Source organism: Poecilia latipinna, unplaced genomic scaffold (assembly GCF_001443285.1).
Source record: "Poecilia latipinna isolate Pla-1442-1.1 unplaced genomic scaffold, P_latipinna-1.0 Scaffold2741, whole genome shotgun sequence".
NCBI lineage: Eukaryota > Metazoa > Chordata > Actinopteri > Cyprinodontiformes > Poeciliidae > Poecilia > Poecilia latipinna.
Window position 1 is genome coordinate 52,235 of NW_015115357.1, and position 22,188 is coordinate 74,422.

Sequence of the window (22,188 nt, forward strand, 5' to 3'; positions counted from 1 at the left end):
GGAAGAAAGATAACTGCAGAAAAGGCAGAGCAGCACATGAAAAAGCTAATGTGATCTTCTAATGTGAAGAAAATTCAGAGGCCAAAGTTAATAATAAATGCTGTTTAAGCATATAAAATCCATTGTATCCAGACAGCTACTTTAATGTCAAGCTTGTTGTTTCTGCAAATCACAAAGCTGTAGAATAAGAGCTGCTTTTCACCATCAGAATCCTTGAATTCCAATCCCTTCCATGTCCACTGGTGTATAAGATCCAACACCTTGGCATGCAGACATGCTTTCACAGACTGTTAAAGAATCCCTCCCCTCAGGAAACTCCAGCATGGTACTGCTATCTGATCCAATGTGTCCGAAGGTGAAATTTCCTAAATATTTGACAATCAACTGTTAATGTTGTTACAAGAAAGTTGAAGAGATTGCAAACAACCACAACTCAGCCACAAAGTAGTAGCACATGTAAAATCACAGAGGTCAACATCAAATTCCTGTAGTCAAGAACAACAGATGTCCCAAAGCTCACACAGCCTTTAGATTAGCAGTGTGATCATCCCACCATCATCAGATCTGCCGTTGCTAGGATTCTCATATTATATTCCCCAGCTGGCATCACCTGTTAACAACCTTTGGTGTTTCTGCTGGATCTCACCATGACAGTCCCAGCTTGCACATGTCAGCTTTCTCTGGTGTCAACACCAAATTCACCATAAAATCATTAGTTTGGTAATCTACCAAACTATATTACCAGGAACACTAACCTGCATCTATTGCCCTGCTCAATCATCAGACTTAAAGCTGTTGTATGTAACTTTTATAATAAATATATACTTTTTACATATTGATTGAAACTGTCACTATGTCATGACAGGTTGGTCTGAGACAGACACCCTGGTTCTTCTGCTTCCTCCCAGTGCTAACTAGGAACAACCAATCAGAGCCAGGAGTCAATGACAGTCTCGTGTTGTCTCATCCCCATCCTTTCCCCCTTGCTCTCTGCTATTCTGCAACTTCTTTCTGCTAAATAAATGCTAAAGCTGTTTAGCATAGCCACCGTTAACGGCGGATAATCAGTTTTACTATAACACAATTTATCCGCATGTTTTTTCTGCCATTAGCACATTTAGCAGCGTGTATACGAAGTTGATTGTCAGTGCTAAGATCCTCCTCTTGGCTCTGATTGGTTGTTTTTGACCAGAAGAGTATTTCTGCAGACAGCAATAGCAACACAAGGAGAAGGTGGAGGAGCTCGATCTTTTCACAGATTAACTGTCTCATTTACGACACTAACAGTTTAAACAAATATGTAAAAAAAGAAAACAAACATATTTATATACTGCATCTATAAAGATTTGTCAAAACTCTGAATATAGCTCCAGTTCATCATCACATCTCTGACTCTTCCAACAACTCTTTAGTTATTGACTTTCTTTAGCAGTGACTTGTTTTGGCTAGCTTGGCTAGTGGTGTCAGGTACTGTACTGGTTGAGCTATAACAGGGACTTAACAGAACATTTCCATTTAAAAACCCTTTTAAAAATTCGTCTTATGTAATATTTTGTTTTTGAGTAACTGAAGCTGTAAAACATAATCATCAAAAAGAACAAAAATAATTGCTTGAAATATATAACTCTGTGTGTCACATAAATACAACAGTGAATGTTTTTTATGTCATAACAAATGTTTTTGCTCCAAATAATAACTCTTATTGAACAAACCTAAAGGACTGCAAAGCAGAAGCAGCAATGAATAAAACTCAATGATGTCAAAGATATTTGTTTTCAATCAGTAATCAAAGCAGCCTTCAGTTACAAGAATTCAATAAATTACCTGCCAGAGAAGTTTGAACCTGTAGAAATGTCTTATTTCCACATAAACTCATCTTATCAAATCCTGCTTCTGAAGGCTCAGAGGAGCAATGAAAGCTTCTGTTCAGAATCAGACTCAGGGCTGCCATCTGGCGTCAGCAGCAGGGCATGAATGAGAAAATGTTTCTGTTTGGTAAAGTCATTAATGCTGGGATAAATTATGTCTTAATAAACCATGTCACTCAGCAAGGTCACTAGAAAAAATACTCAGAATATTGTCTTTACAGTAATCAAATCAAATCAAATTTTATTTGTATAGCACATTTCAGCAGCAAGGCTTTTCAAAGTGCTTTACATCACAACAAACACAAAACACAAAGCCATGCAACATAGACTCAATAATCAAAACATTACATTTAGTCAAGTGCCATCATTAAATTCATAATTGATTACATTTCAAATAAAACTCTAACCATCTGGGTTTTAGTCGAGATTCAAAGGAAGTCAGTGTTTCAGCTGTTTTACAGTTTTCTGGAAGTTTGTCCCAGATTTGTGGTGCATAGAAGCCGAATGCTGCTTCTCCTCATTTGGTTCTGGTTCTGTGGATGCAGAGCAGAACCAGAACAAGAACCAGAACCAGAACCTGAGGGGTCTGGAAGGTTGATACAACAACAGCAGATCTTTAATGTATTGTGGTGCTAAACCGTTCAGTGATTTATAAACTAACAGTATTTTAAAGTCTATTCTCTGAGCTACAGGGAGCCAGTGTAGGGACTTTAACACTGGTGCTATGTGCTCCATCTTCCTGGTTTTAGTGAGAACATCAGCAGCAGCTTCTGGATCAGCTGCAGCTGGAGGATTGATTTGTTAGGCAGACCTGTGAAGACGCTGTTACAATAATAGATACGACTGAAGATAAACGCATGGATGAGTTTCTCTAGATCTCACTGAGACATCAGTCCTCTAATGTTCTTCAGGTGGTAGAACTGTCTTAATGTGGCTCTGAAGGTTCAGGTCAGAGTCCATCTACTCCCAGGTTTCAGGCCTGATCGCTGTGTTTTAGTTGTGTTACATTGAACTTCTACAGCAGAAAACAGGGTCCAAAATATCAGCCCTCTCAGGACAAACAAAGATTAATTTCATTACATAAATAGTGACAATAAACTAACATGTGCATAAGAAATTAATGTTTGAAAAAAAAAAGTGAATACATTTGGAGAGGTGGTAAATATGCATGGATCCCTTCTGGATACAAAGTGTCCAACTTGATGCTGCCACTTCTATTCTTCACAGTTAGGATGGCACAAGCATCGCCATCTGTTTTTCCTCCAAATGTAACAATGGTCATTCTGCCCAAAAAGCTCCACTTTAGTTTCCTCAGAAAACAGGACATGTCTCCATTAATAAAGGTCTTTGTACCTGTGGACATTTGCAAACTGCAATCTATGTTTTGATGTTTCTTTTGGAGTAATGGCTTCCTCCTTGCTGCCCATGTCAGTACAGGACACGTTTCACCAGACTGGAGCAGCTCCATGATTCTCTTCCTGATATCTTGGCTCATTTCTGCTGACCTTCCCATCGTGTCAAACCAGAAAGCGGTGTGTTCCACGGCCTTGAAGAATGTCCTCAGGTGTGACTCCAGTTAACTCAAATATGTCAGTGAACCAATCAGAGGTTTCCAAAGCCATGACTTCATCATCTGGACATTCCCTCATCGTTTATAGAGACAGTAAACATTCTGAAAGCAAGTTCTGAATTCAAAAGAAGTTACAAAACACATTTTTTAAAAATATTCCTGCTATGTTTTCTAGCATTTAGCAAATAGAAGTTAGTTTGAACATTCTAACTGACCCAAAACAGGATAATTTTGGTCTGATTTAACTTCAGACAGTGAGAAAAAAAAATCTGTATGTCTTTTCATTTGGTGTATATGTAAACTTCTGGTTTCAATTGTCCATCATGCCTCAGATTTCTAATTTAGTTTAAAGTTTACACAGAATCCTGATAAATACCTGCACCAAACCGAGGAAGCTAGCATAGAGCTGCAGCTCTTTTTGTTTTAGCAGATATGTTTGCAGCTGCACTATTTACAGAAATACAATAATAACTTGAGATGTATGAGGAGATCAGCTCCTTCCTGTGATTTTCAGCTATAAGATTATTTTCTTCTTCTCAACATTGAGCCTCATGTGATTCTGCTATGACCAACAGCCTTCGGTCGTCCTGTTGGCTGATTCTGTACATGATTTATAAACTAATGCTTGTACCAAAATATAAAACTAAAACAAAATGTGCAGTGAATGAGGCAAGAGAAGAACTGATAACTGACCTGGGATCTGATCCTCATCATGTCTTCATGATCCAGGTGGTGTCAGTGCATTCTGTGATCTTCTTTGGCCGTTCTCTTCATTCTGCTAATCTCTCTTCTTTGTCACTTATAGATTCTGGGCCAGCAGAACAATGTCAGTCCATGAGGGGATAGCTCTCTCTCTCTCTGTCTCTCTCTCTCTCTCTCTCTCTCTCTGCTAAAGTTAGTGTGAAACACCGATTGTATAAAACCCTGGTTTAGAGACCCATAACAACAGCTTGGGACTGAGATGCAGTGGGGATGCTGATCATGTGTCTGAACCACCTCAACTGACTACTTTTCATTTAGAGGATTGTGAGGCCTGTCCATCTGCTGACAGATTATTGGAAATCATTTGCACATGTGGAGAAAAACTACCCACCATGCACACAGCACAATGCTGACCATTAAGGGTAACTGTAACCACCCCCTGTGTGGTCTAGTCAAAGTTCAAAAATAAGACCAGCTGAGAGTTTATGGAAAAAATTGCAAACTGAAGTTTGTAGATGTTTTCCATCCAATCTGTTTGAGCCACAGCTGCTTAGATATTTGGTAAAAAAAAAAAAAAAAAGTCAATCACATCCAAACATGGTTCTCCAAGTATTGGCTCAAGAGGATGAATATAAATGAAAATCTGAATTTAAATGTCAGATTTCACAATCATGCTCTACTCTATGTTGGTCTGTAAAATAAAATCTAATAAAGCTCTGGATGCAAGCAGCAGGTTGCCCAGTGATGTCCAGTGATCCGCGCTGACGGCCCAGCTCTTCTCCTTACTGGACATCGTCTGTCACTGACAAACTCTCTCAGATGTTGAACTGAAGACATTGTTGCTGCAGCAGCTCAAATATTCAGTCTGATAAATGAACAGGAACAACAAAAAGACTGCAGACTTCAGGGTTCATAGCTTTGCATCATTAACCCCCCCTTCGGATGCCACATGCCTACTGCAGTCTGTAAATCCATCCATAATTTTCAATAATTCAATAACTTAGTTTGTAAATTAAGCCAGTTGTAAAACGTGGATATATAGGCAGCAAATGAACATTAAAGTTGATTTGTTAGAAGCTGTGAAACAAAATGCGTTGAAAAATGTGGGAAAGATTCCCAGACAGCGGACTGCAGCTGGAGTCAGAGCTTCAAGAACCACCACACAGAGGACCTGGGTTTCAGCTGTCATTTTTCCTTGTCAAGCCACTTGAACAAGAAACAGCATCAGAAGCATCTCAGCTGGGCTAAAGACACAAAGGACTGGACTGCTGCTGAGTGGTCCAAAGTTATGTTCTCTGATGAAAGTGAATTCTTCATTTCTTTTGGAAATCAAGGCCCCAGAGTCTGGAGGAAGAGAGGAGAGGCACAGAATCCATGTTGCTTGAGGTCCAGTCAAAGTTTCCACAGTCAGTGACGGTTTGTCCGTCCACTGTGTTTTCTGAGGTTAAAGGTCAACGTAGCCGCTTACCAGGAAGTTTTAGAGCACTTCAGGCTTCCTGCTGCTGACCAACTTTATTGAGATACAGATTTCATTTCCCAACAGGAGTTAGCTCCTGCACACAGAGCCAAAGCTACCAGGACCTGGTTTAGGACAAAGACATGCCTGTTCTTAACTGGCCTGCAAACTCACCTGACCTGAACTCCATAGAAAATCTCTGGTCTGAGGAAGATGATGTGATACATCAGACCCAACAATTCAGAAGAGCTGAGGGTCACTAGCACGACCTGAGCAATGCCACAGACTGATGGACTCCATGTCACGCCGCATTGCTGCAGTAACTGGGCTAAAGGAGCCCAAACTAAGTACTCAGTGCTGCACATGCTCATACTTTTAATGTTCATAGTTTTCAGGTGGCCAACATTTCTAAAAATCCTTTTTTTGTGTTGGTCTTAAATAATATTCTGATTTTATTAGATAAAGAATTTGTAGTTTTCATTAGTTGTCAGTTTTAATCATCAAGATTAAAAGAAATAAACATTTGAAATATGTCAGTCTGTGTAACAAATGGATATAGTATACAAGTTTCCCTTTTTTGGCTGGAATTGCTGACATAACTTTTTCATAATATTTTAATTTTATGACCAGCACCTGTACATGAAAGAACAACTCAGAGCCACAATTTGCATCTTTAGCCATTTTTACTACAAAATTGGAACAGTTTGGTGAACAAGGCACCTCTGTATCATCACACTGCTAACATGTAGACAACAATAGCACAGTCATTGATTATACGCTTCTCAATCATTTATTCATAATTATATATATATACACATATATAAGATGTAATCAGGAGTTCCAGAGTGTGGCGCAGCAGGATCAGGGTGTGGATAAAGTCATCTGTGTTCTTTTTGAAAACTGGTTAGAAGACACAAACACGATGATGTCACAGAGTGTTGATCGATTTGAAAGTTGAACTTTTTTTTAATCATCTGTTCTTTCAAAGTCATAAGTGTCACATATAAACTGTCAGTAACTTTCATTCAGTTTGTAACATCATCCACTGACGGAGAACATCATAACTTTTACTGGAAGTGGCCACAGTCTGTTCGTCATCCAAGGAAAAGTCACACTTTGGAAAATCATGACCCCTTTTGGGGAGAAAAACCTTCCAGAGGGACAGATGGAGCAGAGAGGAAGGTGTTGGCCTGAAGCAGTCGGCTCAGTCACATAGACCTCAGAAGCAACCCTGATTGCCGAATGATGCATACAGAGAACATTGAATTAATCAGAGCACTGTTTCTCAACAATTGACACTGTAACACTGTTGACTTATTGCTCAGTCCAAAGTCAGTTTAAGGTTCTGAAGACATGCAACTTGAATTCTTCAGGTTTCTGCAGTTTATGACTCATGTAACTGACCCAGTGACCTCGGTATCAGAACAGGCCACAGAGCTCCCTGCAGGCAGACGCAAAGCACGGCTTTCTGATTGGTCCAGTCACCTCTGGAGTGTTGTCAGGAGTTGGTTGGGATCTGTTGGTACAGAGTGAGCTATTCCTGATTCAGATCTTCAACTTTGACATTCCTAAGACATTCTGAAGGAACTTGGGTTTGGTCCTGCAAATTCCACCATTTAAATCAAGGTTCTTTAACACCTTTTCTAAAATAACATTTTTTTAAATATGCTATGGCCCACAACTTAAGAAAACATTGCTTTTACCAAATGGTAAGATCTAAGTGAACATTGTATCTGAAGACAAACACAAGAAATAAAAATAACAAACAAGCATTTTCAAAGATTTTGACCACATGGGCGACGCTTTACTTTGGGAAATATTTAGCAGAAGGATGAAAAAGGGAGGATGAGTCATCTGTCTGAGCCAGTGCTAAGCATCTTTACTCATGATGGGCTGCTGTGTTTGACAGACTGCATCTTTCTATGGAATGTCAAAAAGCTTTAAGATGGCCGAAATGAGGCTAAAAATTTTATTAAGTGAAAGTGAGAATAAATACATTTAGGTCAGTCAACGTATTGGTCCATTTTCTCATTGTAAAATAATGGAGATTTTAAGTTAATGTACAATTGACAAGAAGAGGCAGAAATGTCTGACAGGTAGCCCAGAAAATGCTGTGATGCAGCAGGTGAAGGTGCAAACATGCCGAAAATATCGTGAGTTCACATCGATTCCCACTCATCTCAGGCCCTGGTGGGAAACACTGAGGCTCCTACAACTGATCCCTCATCAAAACACAAGGAAACGTCCACACACAAAACTAAACAGCACTTATATGGTCCAAAATGCTGACATTAACAGCCAAAACACCTCAAGAGAGATTTTTCATGATGATTTTCTAAATATGAAGGTGAGCTCCTCATCCTCTCTGTACAGCAGAGCCAGCCAGCCAACAAGAAGGAGGAGCCGACTCACATGCCAGCTTCCTTCTGATCAAGATGGGATGGATTTTCCTTTCTGCACTCTTGGTTAAACCAACCAGCAAAGAAACTAAGTGTAACAACAGTCCAAGTGGCTCTCTAATGTTCAACCAGGTAGAAATCTACAACATTAGACACAAAGCATCATCAACCTCCTTGTACCACCAGAATCTAAAGGTTCTGCTCCATCGTGTCCAAACAAAGGCTTGGTGATGACGACACGGCTGCTCCGACATGAGCTACCAACACGTGAAGAACATGCACTGCATTAGCTTCTACTGCTGCTCACTGACAAACAGAAAACATTCACCCTTACAGGACGCCTTAAAGGAAAAGAATATCTGAGTTTGCACAGCCTGGCAGGTGACATTAGGACGACATACTAGCTTCAAATGAAAACTATGATGGAAGTGTGCATGTTGGGCCCAATGAGGTGATGTTTGATCCACACCAGCGCAACACTAGAACCAGTTCTAAGGTAGATTTCAGACTGGATGATTTCATTTGCCACATGCACCTGCAGCGAATGCATCTTTTCACTCTTATGATGCTCATGTTGGCAGTGTAAATGAGTGTGGGACAGACAGGTGACCTCTCCTCTTCATCATCATTGATGCACTTCAACTAAACAGGTGCTAACAACAGAACAATTAGCCTTCCTGTTCTGGGCCCTTAGATTTTCAGTTTGGATTTCTGAGGACAGACACTGAGTGAGCAGGTGGTGTTTGGGCATCTCTCTCAGTCACACTGTCTTCTAACAGAAAGTATTTCTTCTCACATTCCCAGTGGAAATTGGCTGTGGGATCTTCATTGTTTCATCAGGAACTTCATTCCAGCTGCTGTTCCAAACAGTCAGATCTTCACTTGTATTTCTGCTTGATTGTTTCTGAACATTTTCACAAACCCGACTTAATGAGTTTGTCTCACGATTACAAACATGTCTGATGACAGTCAGTGTGTTGATCGTCACCCTGGGTTCCTCATACATGCAGAAACATTGAAATAAATCACTGCTCTAGTGGATGACCTTTTCTACAAAGTGCATGTTGGTGTTTCCAAAGCATGTAAGGTGCAAGAAGGCAGCTCTGTGATGATGAGGTGGGAGGAGCTAGAGAGGAGGCGGGGCCAGGGGGAGTGGTTGAAGCTGTCTGCTGCATCATGATGGAGGGGAAGAGGAAGAGACCGTTTCAGTTTTCTTGTTGAGGAAGAAGAGATTCTCTCTCACTGTTTGGTCCAAATGAACAGAGGAACCCCGGTGCCACTGAGGGCCCCTCTCTGAGCATCGCTGTCATGGTGGGGGGTGCTTGCTTTTTCAGTAGCTGCATTGTTCATGCTGAGGCTCTGAGGACACTCAGAGCGATAATGGAGGAGTCCACTGCTGGGTAATCATCAGGAAGGATCATGCCTTCCACTGGGTTGGGAAGAGTTTTTATTGGAGGTGGAGGAGCTGCAGAGCTGCTTTAAAACGCTGACAATTCTTCCCTTGAAATAATTGTGAACCTCAGCAGAGGCTTGTGGATGGGAAAATGATTCAGAGGTCAAACCTCGTCCTGTTCTTGAGCTCAACGCCCGCTCGCTGGGTAATCTCTAGCTTAGGAGGCGGAGTTTCCTCCTTTGAATAAATTCTGGACCCAGGCGAGGGGCGTGGCCTGATGTCAGGAGTCATCATCGGTGTCCTCGATCAGAACTTTGGTGTCACGAGTCTTGGATCTGTTGGTGGAAAGGAGACATACAATTATACAATAATATCAACACATTTGATGCCAATACTGTCAATGCTACCATCATAATAGTAATACAATTACCACCACTAATAATTAGAATAATAATGGGTAATTAATCTGGCCATTTGTGACTGAACTTAGCTTAATTAACAGTGATATTGTCTCTCTAAATCGGTTTTCTTACTAACAAGGTGACTGTCTGTTAGATGTGAAACTTTATCTCGGAGAAAAATAGATAAATTCCAATAATCAGTGGTTTGAACACTTCCACTAATTCACTAAAGCAGAGATAACTTTGAACACATTTAGCACACTGAGCTTTCTCTAAATTAATTTTCCAAGATAAATTCTAAATTGCAAATTTACTTGACTATGGTGAAGTAAACCTTCACTTTGTGCTTTTTAGTTTAGTTATTTTTCAAGTAGTTAGACGTTTATGTTCATTTTCTTATTTTGAAGTAACCTTGGGTCGTTCCTGGACATCCATCTCAACTTTGCTAAAAACACTGACATGCTCACAGAGACTCAATCTTTTAGGAAGACCTGGTTGTCTTGGAGTTAGAAAACCAGAGGTTGTGTACAAGACAATTGTTGAGAATGTTTTAACTTTTCATCTCCTCAGCTGGTTTGGTCACATGAGCTGCAGAATAAAAGACAAACTTTAATGAATTGTTTCAATAGCAGGTAGTTAATGGTGAAATAATGACAAACAGCTCTGTCTGATCTGTTTGCTGAAAGAACATGGAAGACAGCAAGGAATATTTGAGCAGATAGAATCCATCCTTTTCTTCATCAGTATGAAGCTCTGAGCTCAAGAAGGCGATGGCAGGAAAACGACGTCTATTTAGATGAACAAGTTCAGTTAATCCTGATCCCTGTGGGAGTGAAAGGTCAGCTGAACCACGTTTGGCCCAGTGTCAGGAGATATTACACATTTTGTCATTGAAACATCTCAACTGTTGAAGTTAACGCTTTAGCATTAGCTTCTGCAAATTAGTAGTGGCATTGGCTTCTGCTAGATATCATGTTGGTATAGGACTTTAGTTGAACCAATGTTTATGATTAGAGCTTCAGTTTTAGCAGAGCTAACCTTTTTGTTAGTAGTATCCATTGCTGCCAACGAGGTCATTTATGAAATAATAGCAGAAAAGCAAAACTTCACAAAAACTGAAGATTGGCCACTTAATTCTGATTGGTACATTCTGAGGAAAACTATAAGGAATGCATGTATTGGGTGGAATACACTACTAACACAGTTATGATATAGCAGAATATGATGAATGCCTATCTGGGATGAATGCTCACTGTGAGGCCAGCCGTGGCCGGCGCAGACTCATGCTGTAGCTTCTTTTCCAGCTTTTCTTGCCCTGCCGGTTCCTGACTCCGTCCTCCTGGTCCATCATCTGCTCCAGCAGCGTCTGGTCATCGGCGTTGAGAGGGGCCACACTGATGTCTCGGACCGCCCTGAACTCACCACAGTTATTCAGATGCTCGTTCTCAAGTCGGAAGAAATTCCACACGAAGCGTCTGGAAATTAGAAAACAATCCATAAATGGTGCATTAATGCTGCTCAATGTCCCCGATTACTGATGCTATTAATGTTGAATAAAGGATTTTTAAAAAATGCCTGCATCTTTTTCTGAAAATCAATAACATGTTTTCAATGAGAAAGAAACAAAAAATAGACAATGAAGAGATGTTTTAGGAAGACAAATCCTTTTTGCACCTGAAGACCTCCAGCGGAGCCAGCAGGGTAGCCAGAATGTCAGACATGTCTTTAAACTTGGTGAGCGAGGTGAGAGCGATTGTTAAAACCCAGGCAAAACGCAGGAGCACATCCTCCACTATAGCACAGTAGTAATAGGCCTGAAGAGACAGAGGACATGAAACAGACCTCAGTAGATTATACATGAGTGAGCACAGATCCCACAGCGCTCTGCTGAAGCTCACCTTGTGCGGGTAGACTATCTCCTCCCGTAGGAAGGTGTTCTCTCCTGCATTTCGGTCAAACAGGCCCCAGTCCATCTTCAGATCCCAGATCAGTGTATAACAAGAGCTTACAATTAAACAGGCAATGTACAAGTACAGGTAGATTTTGTGTTCGGGTTCGGAGTCTGTGGAGGAAGGAGTTGGCAGTTAGTTAGGAGGTAAAGACTCACCGACTCACAGACATTAAGGAGAGCAACAACTTGCTCCAAAAACAGTGAACTAGTTTCTTCTGCACTGCACTTGTGGGTGAGTTTGTATGAGGAGATCAAACATCTCTAATGTCAGAGTGGGACAGACACAAGTCTCCTTCATTCATTCATTCATGGATGGATGGACGTGTGTGTGTGTGTGTGTGTGTCAGGCAATGTGATGGTTGGATGATTGTGCTCACAGAAGGACAGATGAAGTATTTAGACGTTGGAGTCCAGTTTTTCAGATCTAGAGGACATTCTAGTTTCTCCAGACTGTAGATCAGGGCTCACCAACTCCAGTCCTCCAGTCCTACCATCCTGTAACTTTTAGATGTGTCTCTGCTCAAACTCACCTGGATCAAATAAACTGCTCGTTTCCAGCCTATTGCAGAGAGGAATGAATGCTGGTGAGGGAATTCAGACATTTTGGAGCAGAGGAGAATCTAAAAGTTGCAGGATGGTAGCCCTGGAGGACTGGAGTTGGTGACCCCTGGTGTAGGAAGACTTTATCTCATTAGCAAAACCAGATGTGTAGAAGTAAACATCTTACTTTTGTGTGTGCTGTACAGGGCGGAGAAAGTGACGACAAAGAAGGAAGTGGAGTACTTCCCAGCATTAACCAGATGAGGAAAAGCCCGCTTGGTGTCCCGATAGCGCCGCAGACACTGGGCGAACCGGAACCACGCAGGAAGACACTTGATGACCGCCCGCACACCATAGGAGTAGGTGTTACACACGCTTTCTGAACACAAACACATCTGTCAGCATCAGCCAGATATTTTTCTATCAAGAGACCTTTCGGATCATATCACCTGTGTCACTGTAAAGCCCATCCCCTTTTGTCCACTTCAGCTCACAGCTGTAGAAACAGATCATGTACTCCAGATCCATCAGAACCACCACCAGAGAGTTTAACTGGTCAGCCAGCCAGAAGTCTGCAAATCCAACATGATGAAATGGAGCGGTCACCACTCTGAACTGTGGAGGAGGCAGACAGGACAGTCACTGTACAGGTCCAGTTCACTGTCTCTTCAAAAATATTCATCTGCTTTGTAACATGAAGAAATGTGGAAAAAACAATCAGTGGACATGAGATCCTCTGAAAGTCAGTGTATTAATAAAATTTGACGTACATTTTCAAAGTCAGAACTTATTAATTCCAAGACTGATGCATCTAATATGTGACTTCATACATATGAAATGCATTTGTGCACACAGCAAAGATGTAGAGAACACTACCTGCTGTTGGAACATTGAAAATGATATATTTTGTAATATTTATACAACTTATATATTGACTTAGTACAAGGGAAAAACTGTTGCCAGGTTTTTTTTCTACTTCTACTTTTTTTCACTGATTTCTTGGGAGGAACTGAAGCTGACTAACCAAGTTGTACCGCTGTAACCAACAGCTACAGCAGACCCGGCGCCAGAGGATTTTTATTTAATATAAATAAATCTTTATGTAAAATGAAATAATCAAGTTGTTTATTCATACAAAATAAACAAAAATGACAAAAGGTTTAGATGAGTCACCAGAAAATAATGAGTAATCATGCTCAGCATAAGCTTTAGCTCAAACATCTCAGAAATTAATGTGTCTGATCTTTGAAGTATGTTTCTGTAAATGCAAAATCAGACAACAATGTGTGAGAGACAAACTGACTGAAAGGGGAACAGGATGATGCCTATGCTAGCTATTCAGACAAAAGATAGTTTGGAATGTGATTCTGAAATATCTGGAAAAACTCGGGCCTGGTTCTAATCGCTCCTTACCTGAGCAGACCCTGCATCATCGCCCTGCTGCTGCCTCTGGTCTAATGTCTCCTGCCTGACTCTTTTCTCTTTCTATTGTGAAAATAAAGACTTCTTTTAAATATGTGAAAAAACAATAGTGAGCCCAACTTCTGCTGAAAGAGGAGCGTGGATGGAACATTGGCAGAGGTGGGAAGAATAGACAAAAATATACTCAAGTAAGAACAACTAACTCTTACTTGCTTAATTCTGCAATATTTCTGGAAAATAGTGTAGAATTAAACATGAAAACATCAGAATTTGTACTGAAAAATAAAGAAAGAACCCAATTTAGACAGTTTAGCTGCAAAAATACTTCAGGTATCGTTTGTGTTCTTGAGATACTAAACTGTTACAAAGTCGACCTATGATCACCTGAAGAACATTTCCAGGATTAAAGGACTGATGTCTCAGCAAGATCTAGAGAAATGCATCTATTTATTTTAGATGCATTGATTCCTGCAGCAGCGTCTTCACAGGTCTGCCCAACAAATCAATCCTCCAGCTGCAGCTGATCCAGAAGCTGCTGCTGAAGTTCTCACTAAAACCAGAACGTCAGGTTCTGGTTTTAGTGAGATTGAGCTAAAAACAGAACCTGGTTTTAGCTTCTGGTTAAAAGCTAAAACCAGCTTTAACCAGAAAACGCTGGTTAAAAGCTGGATAGAGCACATCATGTTCTAAAGTCCTACACTGAGAGAACAGACTTTAAATACTGTTGTTAGTTTATAAATCACTGAACAGCTTAGCAATACAATACATTACAGATCTACTGTTGTTCCACACCTCTCAGAGCTTTTGGTTCTAGTTCTGCTCTGCATCCCCAGAACCAAACATGTAGAAGCAGCATTCAGCTTCCATACATTACAAATCTATAACAAACTTCAAGAAAACTGCAAGACAGTCATAACACTGAGTTCCTTTACATCAAGACTAAAAACCTAGCTGTTTAGAGCTGCTTTTGAGCCTTAATAAATAAAACGCTTACCAACATTTTCATGTGTAATGATGTCACTTGACAAAATATAATGTTTCAGTTGTTGATTTTTGTGTTTTTATGATGTAAAGCACTTTGAAGTGCCTTGATGCTGAAACGTGCATTACAAATAAACTTGATTGATTAATTGGTTAAACAGGTGCCCCCCAAAGGTGAAAAATAAAACCTTGTTGTCACAGTAATGCATCATAAAAACTGCATAGCAGTGTTGCTGAATAAAATGTTAAATAAGAAGACATTGTATTGTGATCGAGAGGCCCTACCAGCAGCTTGAGCAGCCAGAAGCGGGACTTGTAGTAACAGGTCTTTGATGGGTTGATGAGAAACAGGAGGAAGAAGCCATAAAGAGCCAGAGGGTTGGCCTGCATCGGAATCCTGATGTTATCACAGAAAAGACTTGACAGCAAGCTGACGCACCACAGCACCCCCAACAGGCCTGCAATCTGCAGCCAAACATAAAAACTGGTTCAGTTCATCTAACACATCAATACGGGCACTGAGTGAGGTGTGTGTGTAAGTGAGATATATGTGTGTGTGTGTGTGTGTGTGTGTGTGAGAGAGAGGGACAGAGACAGAGAGAGAAAGAGAGAGAGAGAGAGAGAAGGAGAGAGAGAGAGAGAGATCTCACCTCAAACAGATGTTGGTGGGAGAGGTTGTTTCTGGGATTAAGTTCAAATATGAGGACATGATTAACTCCTGCCTGCCTCCAGCCGTAGGTGTTGATCCCTAAAAAATGAGAAAAGAATGGAATCATATCCTTCAATTCATAATTTAGGGCTCATACATCAGTGTGTTCTGAAAATCACATCTTCTATTACTAAAGCTCTATAGTCCTTTCTTGAAGGAGAAGTCTATGACATGTATTTGTTTGAAATTGGTCAATAAATTCTGATTGGTGCATCTCTATGTCTTATTAAAGAAAACCAAACGAGCACAAAAAATTCAATTATAAAAGCTACTTAAATGAAAGCATGTCAAAGCGGTATAAGTGGGGGTGGAGGGCTTCAGTGCAACAACCATTTGTAGAGAAATGATTCTAAAAAGTGATTAAAAATTCTTTGCAGTGACTGTGTGTTGGTGTGCACTCACCTAAAAGGAAGAGAAACTCTATTAGCAGGAAGCCTCCTCTGTAGATCCTGACCACAGGCCAGACTTTAGAACCACTAATCTTCACAGCTCCTGTTGGAAGAAACATGATGCAACAGCAGAAGAAGGAAGAAGAGGTCACATTACTGAATATGTTGTGGTGTAAAAGTATTAATGCAGAGAACCTGTGTCCGTAGTATAAGTACATTTAAGGTGATTCTGCATTTTTTAAATTGAAATAATAAACTGAGCTTACAGTGTCACTGACATGATAAAACCACCCTTTCTCACAGAATACGGGAATGCAGAGTGTCACCGTTTTCGTCTGTAGTAACTGGGTTAAACGCCAGCGCCGTCTTGTGATGTAATCAGGGTAAGTCAAACCGTAAACACAAAAGTGGAGGAAATTGTGAGGATTTCAGCAAAGATTTGAGCAATTTATCTGCAGTTTTGAAGGAGGAAGCCAGATGGAGTGATGAATAAGAGGGAGCTGCTTCTACTGAAGGACTGCAACGCTGTTTTTCTGAGCCATGTTGATCAGAAAGGAACGATGACTCCAACATTTCTCCAACGGTGAAGGGTTGGAGCTGGAAATCTGTCACCTCCAAATCACTGAATGGTAAAACACATCTATGAACATAACAGTTATTCACTTATAGTATTCTGTGAGAAATATTTTTTATTAAAAGCTTTTGTGAACACAGAATAAAAGCACAAGAGTTCATCTTTTTAAATGTAAGTGGTTTTATTGTGTCAGTGTCACTTTAATGCACTTTAATGTTTGTCAATCCTATATAAGAAAACTGAACTGAACTTTCTTAATTGCACAATACAAGCTGTGCAATTGCTAATCTTATCACCAAGATAATAGAAGAATGATGATTGACATTCATCATTCTTATGTTAGATTATAAATGTGATGGGCACTAAATGATCATCATGTATGTGATTTCATTTCATCAGTAGAACAGGTATCATATCATCCACCTCATCTGGTGTAAATTAATAGGGATGAACTTCTGAAAATCTGACTTTTATAGTTAAAATCTGGGATTTAAACTATTCTTAAATGAATTGGATCATAAGAAAAATAACACCTGATCAGAAAATTCCTACTTTTTTAACATCTTTAAGTTGTGGCTTTACAGATATCCGTAGAATACATATTTGTAATAATAACCTTTATTTAACCAGATAAAAATCTTTGTTGAGATTCACAATCACCTTTTCAAGATGGACCTGGCAAGCTGGCAATATCAAAACTGACATTCAATCATCCATGCAGTTTTAAAAGCATCAAAGCAATCATAAATAATATTCTCCACACTACAGACTCCAGAATTTTATATGCAACAAACCCAGAAAGCTACCTGAATACTTTGTGAACTGAGATAATTGATCTGACTGACAGGAAGTAGAAGTTCTGCAGGTAACACTTTATTTGAAGGGGGGTGAATAAGACTGACATGACACTTTCATTAACATGACATATCACATGTCATAAACATCAATAAGCCTTCATGAATATTTATGACTGTTGTCATAAAGCGTCATTCTGTAAATTTGGACACTTTTAATACAAAGTTGACATTATTCAAAATGTCTTTATGACAACTTGACATTAACCAGGAAATCATTACTGTTTAAACTTTACCTTTAATAACATAAAGTTACCTAATTTTTAAAGTGCAATCAGTAATACTTTTATAACAAATTTATATCAGTAATGATTTCTTGGTTAATGTCAAGTTGTCATAACAAAGACATTTTGAATAATGTCAACTTTGTATTAAGTGTCACAATTTACCGAATGACGCTTTATGACAACAGTCATAAATATTCATGAAGGCTTATTCATGTTCATGGCAGTGTCATGTCAGTCTTATTCAACCCCCTTCAAATAAAGTGTTACCCTTCTGCATGACACACAACGACCCAAAGGAGAACCAAGCAGAAGAACCACTAACCTCTGCATATTGTTATGTCAAACTTTTTTATTTCAATCAAGCAATCAATTAGCTTTAAAGGACCCTTCATGTTGGAGGTAGCTCCATGGAAACGCATATTAAAGGGTATTTCTGACCTGGGTTTGAACCATCCAGGGTCACAGTCTGCAGGTCAAATACCAGAGTTGTGAAAGTAAACTGAAACTGGTGGGATTCTCCCTTTTTCTCCAATCTTTGTAAGAGGGCTGGTGGAAATGAAAAGCGATGTAACTTCATCTTTTCTTCACTTCCCTGGACTAGGGAGGGGAGTCATTGCTGTATTCTTTACTTAATTTCTTAATAAAATAATAATCAAAATGCATTTTGGTTCATTCTTGATTGACTCAGCATTTCACCTTAGCTAAGACTTATCTATTTCCTTAACAATATTCTCCAGAAGAATTTGTCATTTGATCTGCTTAATACAAATTTAGCAGCAGATAGGACACGAGAAACTGATCATAATAATTGATTAGAGTGGAGTAATAAATGATTTGAACATTTAGGTCTTTGTATATGATCACCACCTGTGCAGACAGCTGTAGAGGGATTTGTAGCAATTTTATCCCAACTCAGGATAGCTAATGTGTAAGTCTACATTGAGTCAGAGTCATATGTTCCCTCAAGCAACAATGTGACCTATAATAAAAATAACTTGTGGACAATATCAAATTCCATGAAGTAAAAACTGAGTCAACTTTTCATTGCCAACATGTCTGTTTGGCTGTGTGTGCGTGTAATACCTGTAATGACTACAGTGACAATCAAGACGAGGAATACTCCACAGTAAAGTCCCACTCTGAAGGTGGTCCAAGCTGGAGCAGGCTGTGAACACACACACACACACACACACACACACACACACACACACACACACACACACACACACTTCTTAAATCCACACTATCACAAACAACTACAACTTCTGGAACTGGAACCACTGGCTCAAATAATTACATTCAGATCTGGTGAGTATAGTATGGAGCAGATGAGCTTGGACAAGTCTATACACAGATAAATCCAAACTAATATTATATGTATGATTGAACATTAGATGGTTTATTTGGTCAGACTGAACAGACTGGCAGAACCCGATTTGATCATTTGATTGGCCTTATTGAAAAATTCATCATCAACTACAGCTATTCCACTTGAAGCCGTGAAATCGAAGACAGAGGCAGAGTCTTATTGGCTGGGGCCTGGACAGAACCAACAGCATGATCTCTGCCAGCATGTTAGATTTGGTGCGTCACTCTGCAGCTAGCGTCACTGTGAGTTTTAGACTTCAGAACTTGAAAATTCTGACCTCTGAGTATAATAAGAGTGACATTATACTTTCATTATATAATGAGACAAAAGATAGATATAGATGTCTATATTTATCTTTTGTCATAGATAGATCTTTTGTCTATATCTATGAGTAACAATGTTTCTTATACTTTTGATTTTTAATTCTTTCCTATTTGAACATAAAAGATTACTCTATGGTGTTAGTTTGTGTGGTTGTGGTACAGAGCACCACTGCATTATCATAATATAGAAAAATCTCAAACAATATCAATGGAACCATTTTGTTTTCTTATTAACTTGGAGCAACAGAACAATGTTCTTCTGAACAGGAAGTTTAAGCTGTGTGACTGACTTGTGCAGCTCCCAGTGGAGGAACTCTCAGCCTCTTCATGGCCTTCTGCCGGTCGCCGCCTTCCAGCTCTGTTGTGACCAGAGCCTAGTGAGCACAGACCAAAACATGAGATCAGTTCTACAAAAACTTTTTTTACACATGACATCTAGTTAACTGCGGTGTGAGAGTGAGAGTGAGTGAGTGTGACTTTCACCTCAGTCTCAGAGATGAGCTGAGTGATTTTCTTGCATGTATAAAATGGAGCCACTTCAACGTGGGCCACCCTCCAATCTGCCCCCTTGGAAGTTTCCAGAATCTTATCGTGCTTCTTGAGAATCTTCCTGAATCCTGTGAAGTTCAAGTTCTGACAGGAAGTGAAGGGAGGAACAGTGAGTCAGTGAAGTCAGTAGTAGTCAGTAGGTGATGTATAATGTTAGCATAACTGTCTAAATTGTGACTGCAATTTAACATCACACCCTGTCCATCCATCAGATCTATGACCCACAGGGCGGCGCCAGTGCCTCCATCTGTCCACAGGGTAGACATAACCAGGACAGATGCAGATGCTGCATTCCAGTTGTGGTTGGAACTGGGAAATTCTGACTTCCCAATCTGAAAAATCATCTGTAACATCCTCTGAAGTCAGATTTCCCACTGAGAGCCTGGAAGCAACTCCAGCTACCTTCAGTGAACAATGTCTACAGTCGTCGTCGCCACAATGAAGTTCCGACTTCTTAACTAGAATTCTGTTACCTCGGGTCTGACGTCAAACCCATCACTAAGTTCACACTTCCCAGATAGCTGGAACGCAGCAAGAGAACCATGTGTGTTCAAATACCTACAGTAAGAGAAACGTCAGAGTGGCTAATTAAATGTTGTGGTAGACAGATGAGTATCCCTGCCTGCACAGGGAGAACATGGAAACTGCTCACAGAAAGGTCGCCAGTGGGATATGCTGAGAACGAATAATTCTTAGGCACTGTTCTGCGTTCTTATTTAAAAATTTGTTTTATTATAGATTAAAATTCTCCAATAAAACCTGAAAAGAGCCATTGTAACATGCTGATATTTGAACTTGTCAGACTACATAAACTGTCTTTTCATCTACCTGATAATTCTGCAGCAGTATAAGGCTGAGGTAGAACTCAGAGAAGGCCAGCTGCAAATCCTTAATGTTTCTATGTTTGCATCTCTCCTTCTGTGAAAGGGCGAACACGGTTTTCCTTCTTCTGAGCCCCAGCCCGGTGGCAGAGCTCTCCCTCTGGGCATCCAGCGATGACTGCAGCTCGTTCTGCAGCGTGGCGAACCGTCGCTGAGCCTCGGCCAGCTTTTCTGTTGGGCAGGAAATAAAAGTGACCTAAAGATGTAGAAGGAAGTCCTGCCTCATAGTACTGTACTGTTGGAATTACCAGAATAGAAGGTATTGATTTTGGCCAGCTCTTTCTCACAAGTCTGGAAAAACTTCTCCTCAAACTTGGCATAATACCTCTTGACTGTATCATCATCTGTGACTGCAAAAAATAAAATAAAGCAATTTGTTACACCAATAAGGAAAACTTCCCTTCATCCACTCCATGTAGATACTAAGTTGTAGCAGTCAAAGGGACACAGAAGGTTGAACTAATGTACTAAAGTCTCCCTGGGGCTTGGAAAAACGACTCAATGCAAAAACCCTTTATTTTGTTTTTCAACCACCAGGGGGAGTGATGAGACAGCAGACAGATCTATTATGGAATGTTCTACCTGCCTGTTCAATATGACAAAGACATACTGACAGAACATCCACTTTTTTAGGACAATAATTGCAGTTTTATTTCATCCCTTAATGTTAACAGAGTGTAGTTCTGTGGCAAGGTTAACAGAAACAATAACCTCAATATGTACAGTAAGGAAAACACACACAAAAATCTATTCATATGCTGACTGGCCAAAATAAAAATTAACTAAGCCAATATGTATGAGTCTCCTATTGGTTAATTACTCCATGGGCAATTATGTTTCAACTGGCAACAAATTATTTAACCCCAACAGCTGCAGTGAGTAGCTTCTCATTTCTTAAATAACCATGTTGAAAGACATCTTGTGGTTGTAGAAAAGATGTCAGTCTGTTTGAGAGGGGTCAAATCAGTGGCATGCATCAAGCAGAGAAGGAGACTGCAGAAACTACTAAAACTGGGTAAAGAACTGTCCAACATGTTATTAAGAACCGTTAGGATAGTGGGAATCCATCGTCTTTGAGGAAGAAATGTGGCCGGAAGAAAATCCTGAATAATCATGATTGGTGACCACATAAGCATTTGGTGAAATCAAATCAAACAAAAACAGTAGAACTTCGGGGTATGTTTAACCTGTTTTATCCAAATTTATTTTTGTGCAAAATGTCTGCATGCATTTCAATCCTTGGATGTTCCTAACACATACTATTTATGAATTATTACAATGTTGGTTATGTTAGTGAAGATGTAGGTTTTAGAGCCTGCGACAACTGTTGCAGGTGAGAAACTGCGTAGTCTAATTCACAGGTTTCAAACTCCGGTCCTGGAGAGTCACTGCCCTGCAACTTTTAGATGAGCCTCTGCTGCACCACACCTGAATAGAATAATTACCGATAGGTTTAGCAAGGCTCTGTAGAACTGATCTACACAAGGAGGAGGTAATTAAGCCGTTTGATTCCAGTGTTTTGTACCTGTGGCACATCTAAAAACTGACCCTAACCCTTGAGGATTGGAGTTTGACACGCCTGGTCTAATTGATACAAATCTGGCCTATTTATACATATAAAAATAATAAA

At 39.9% G+C, this 22,188-nt stretch overlaps 1 protein-coding gene across 1 annotated transcript; it reads right to left on the reverse strand.

Moving 5' to 3' along the window:
* Window positions 1-6,260: 6,260 nt before the first annotated feature.
* LOC106938980 (xenotropic and polytropic retrovirus receptor 1 homolog) lies at window positions 6,261-20,960 on the reverse strand (the record flags this gene model as incomplete). The annotated part of the gene is made up of 14 exons (XM_015021197.1): window positions 6,261-9,723; window positions 11,043-11,264; window positions 11,464-11,603; window positions 11,688-11,851; window positions 12,468-12,659; window positions 12,730-12,895; window positions 14,969-15,148; window positions 15,334-15,431; window positions 15,795-15,884; window positions 18,520-18,601; window positions 19,419-19,502; window positions 19,612-19,761; window positions 20,506-20,729; window positions 20,807-20,960. Coding segments are annotated over 14 exons (2,001 nt in total), but the record flags the coding sequence as incomplete, so codon positions are not given.
* Between the last annotated feature and the right edge of the window lie 1,228 nt (window positions 20,961-22,188).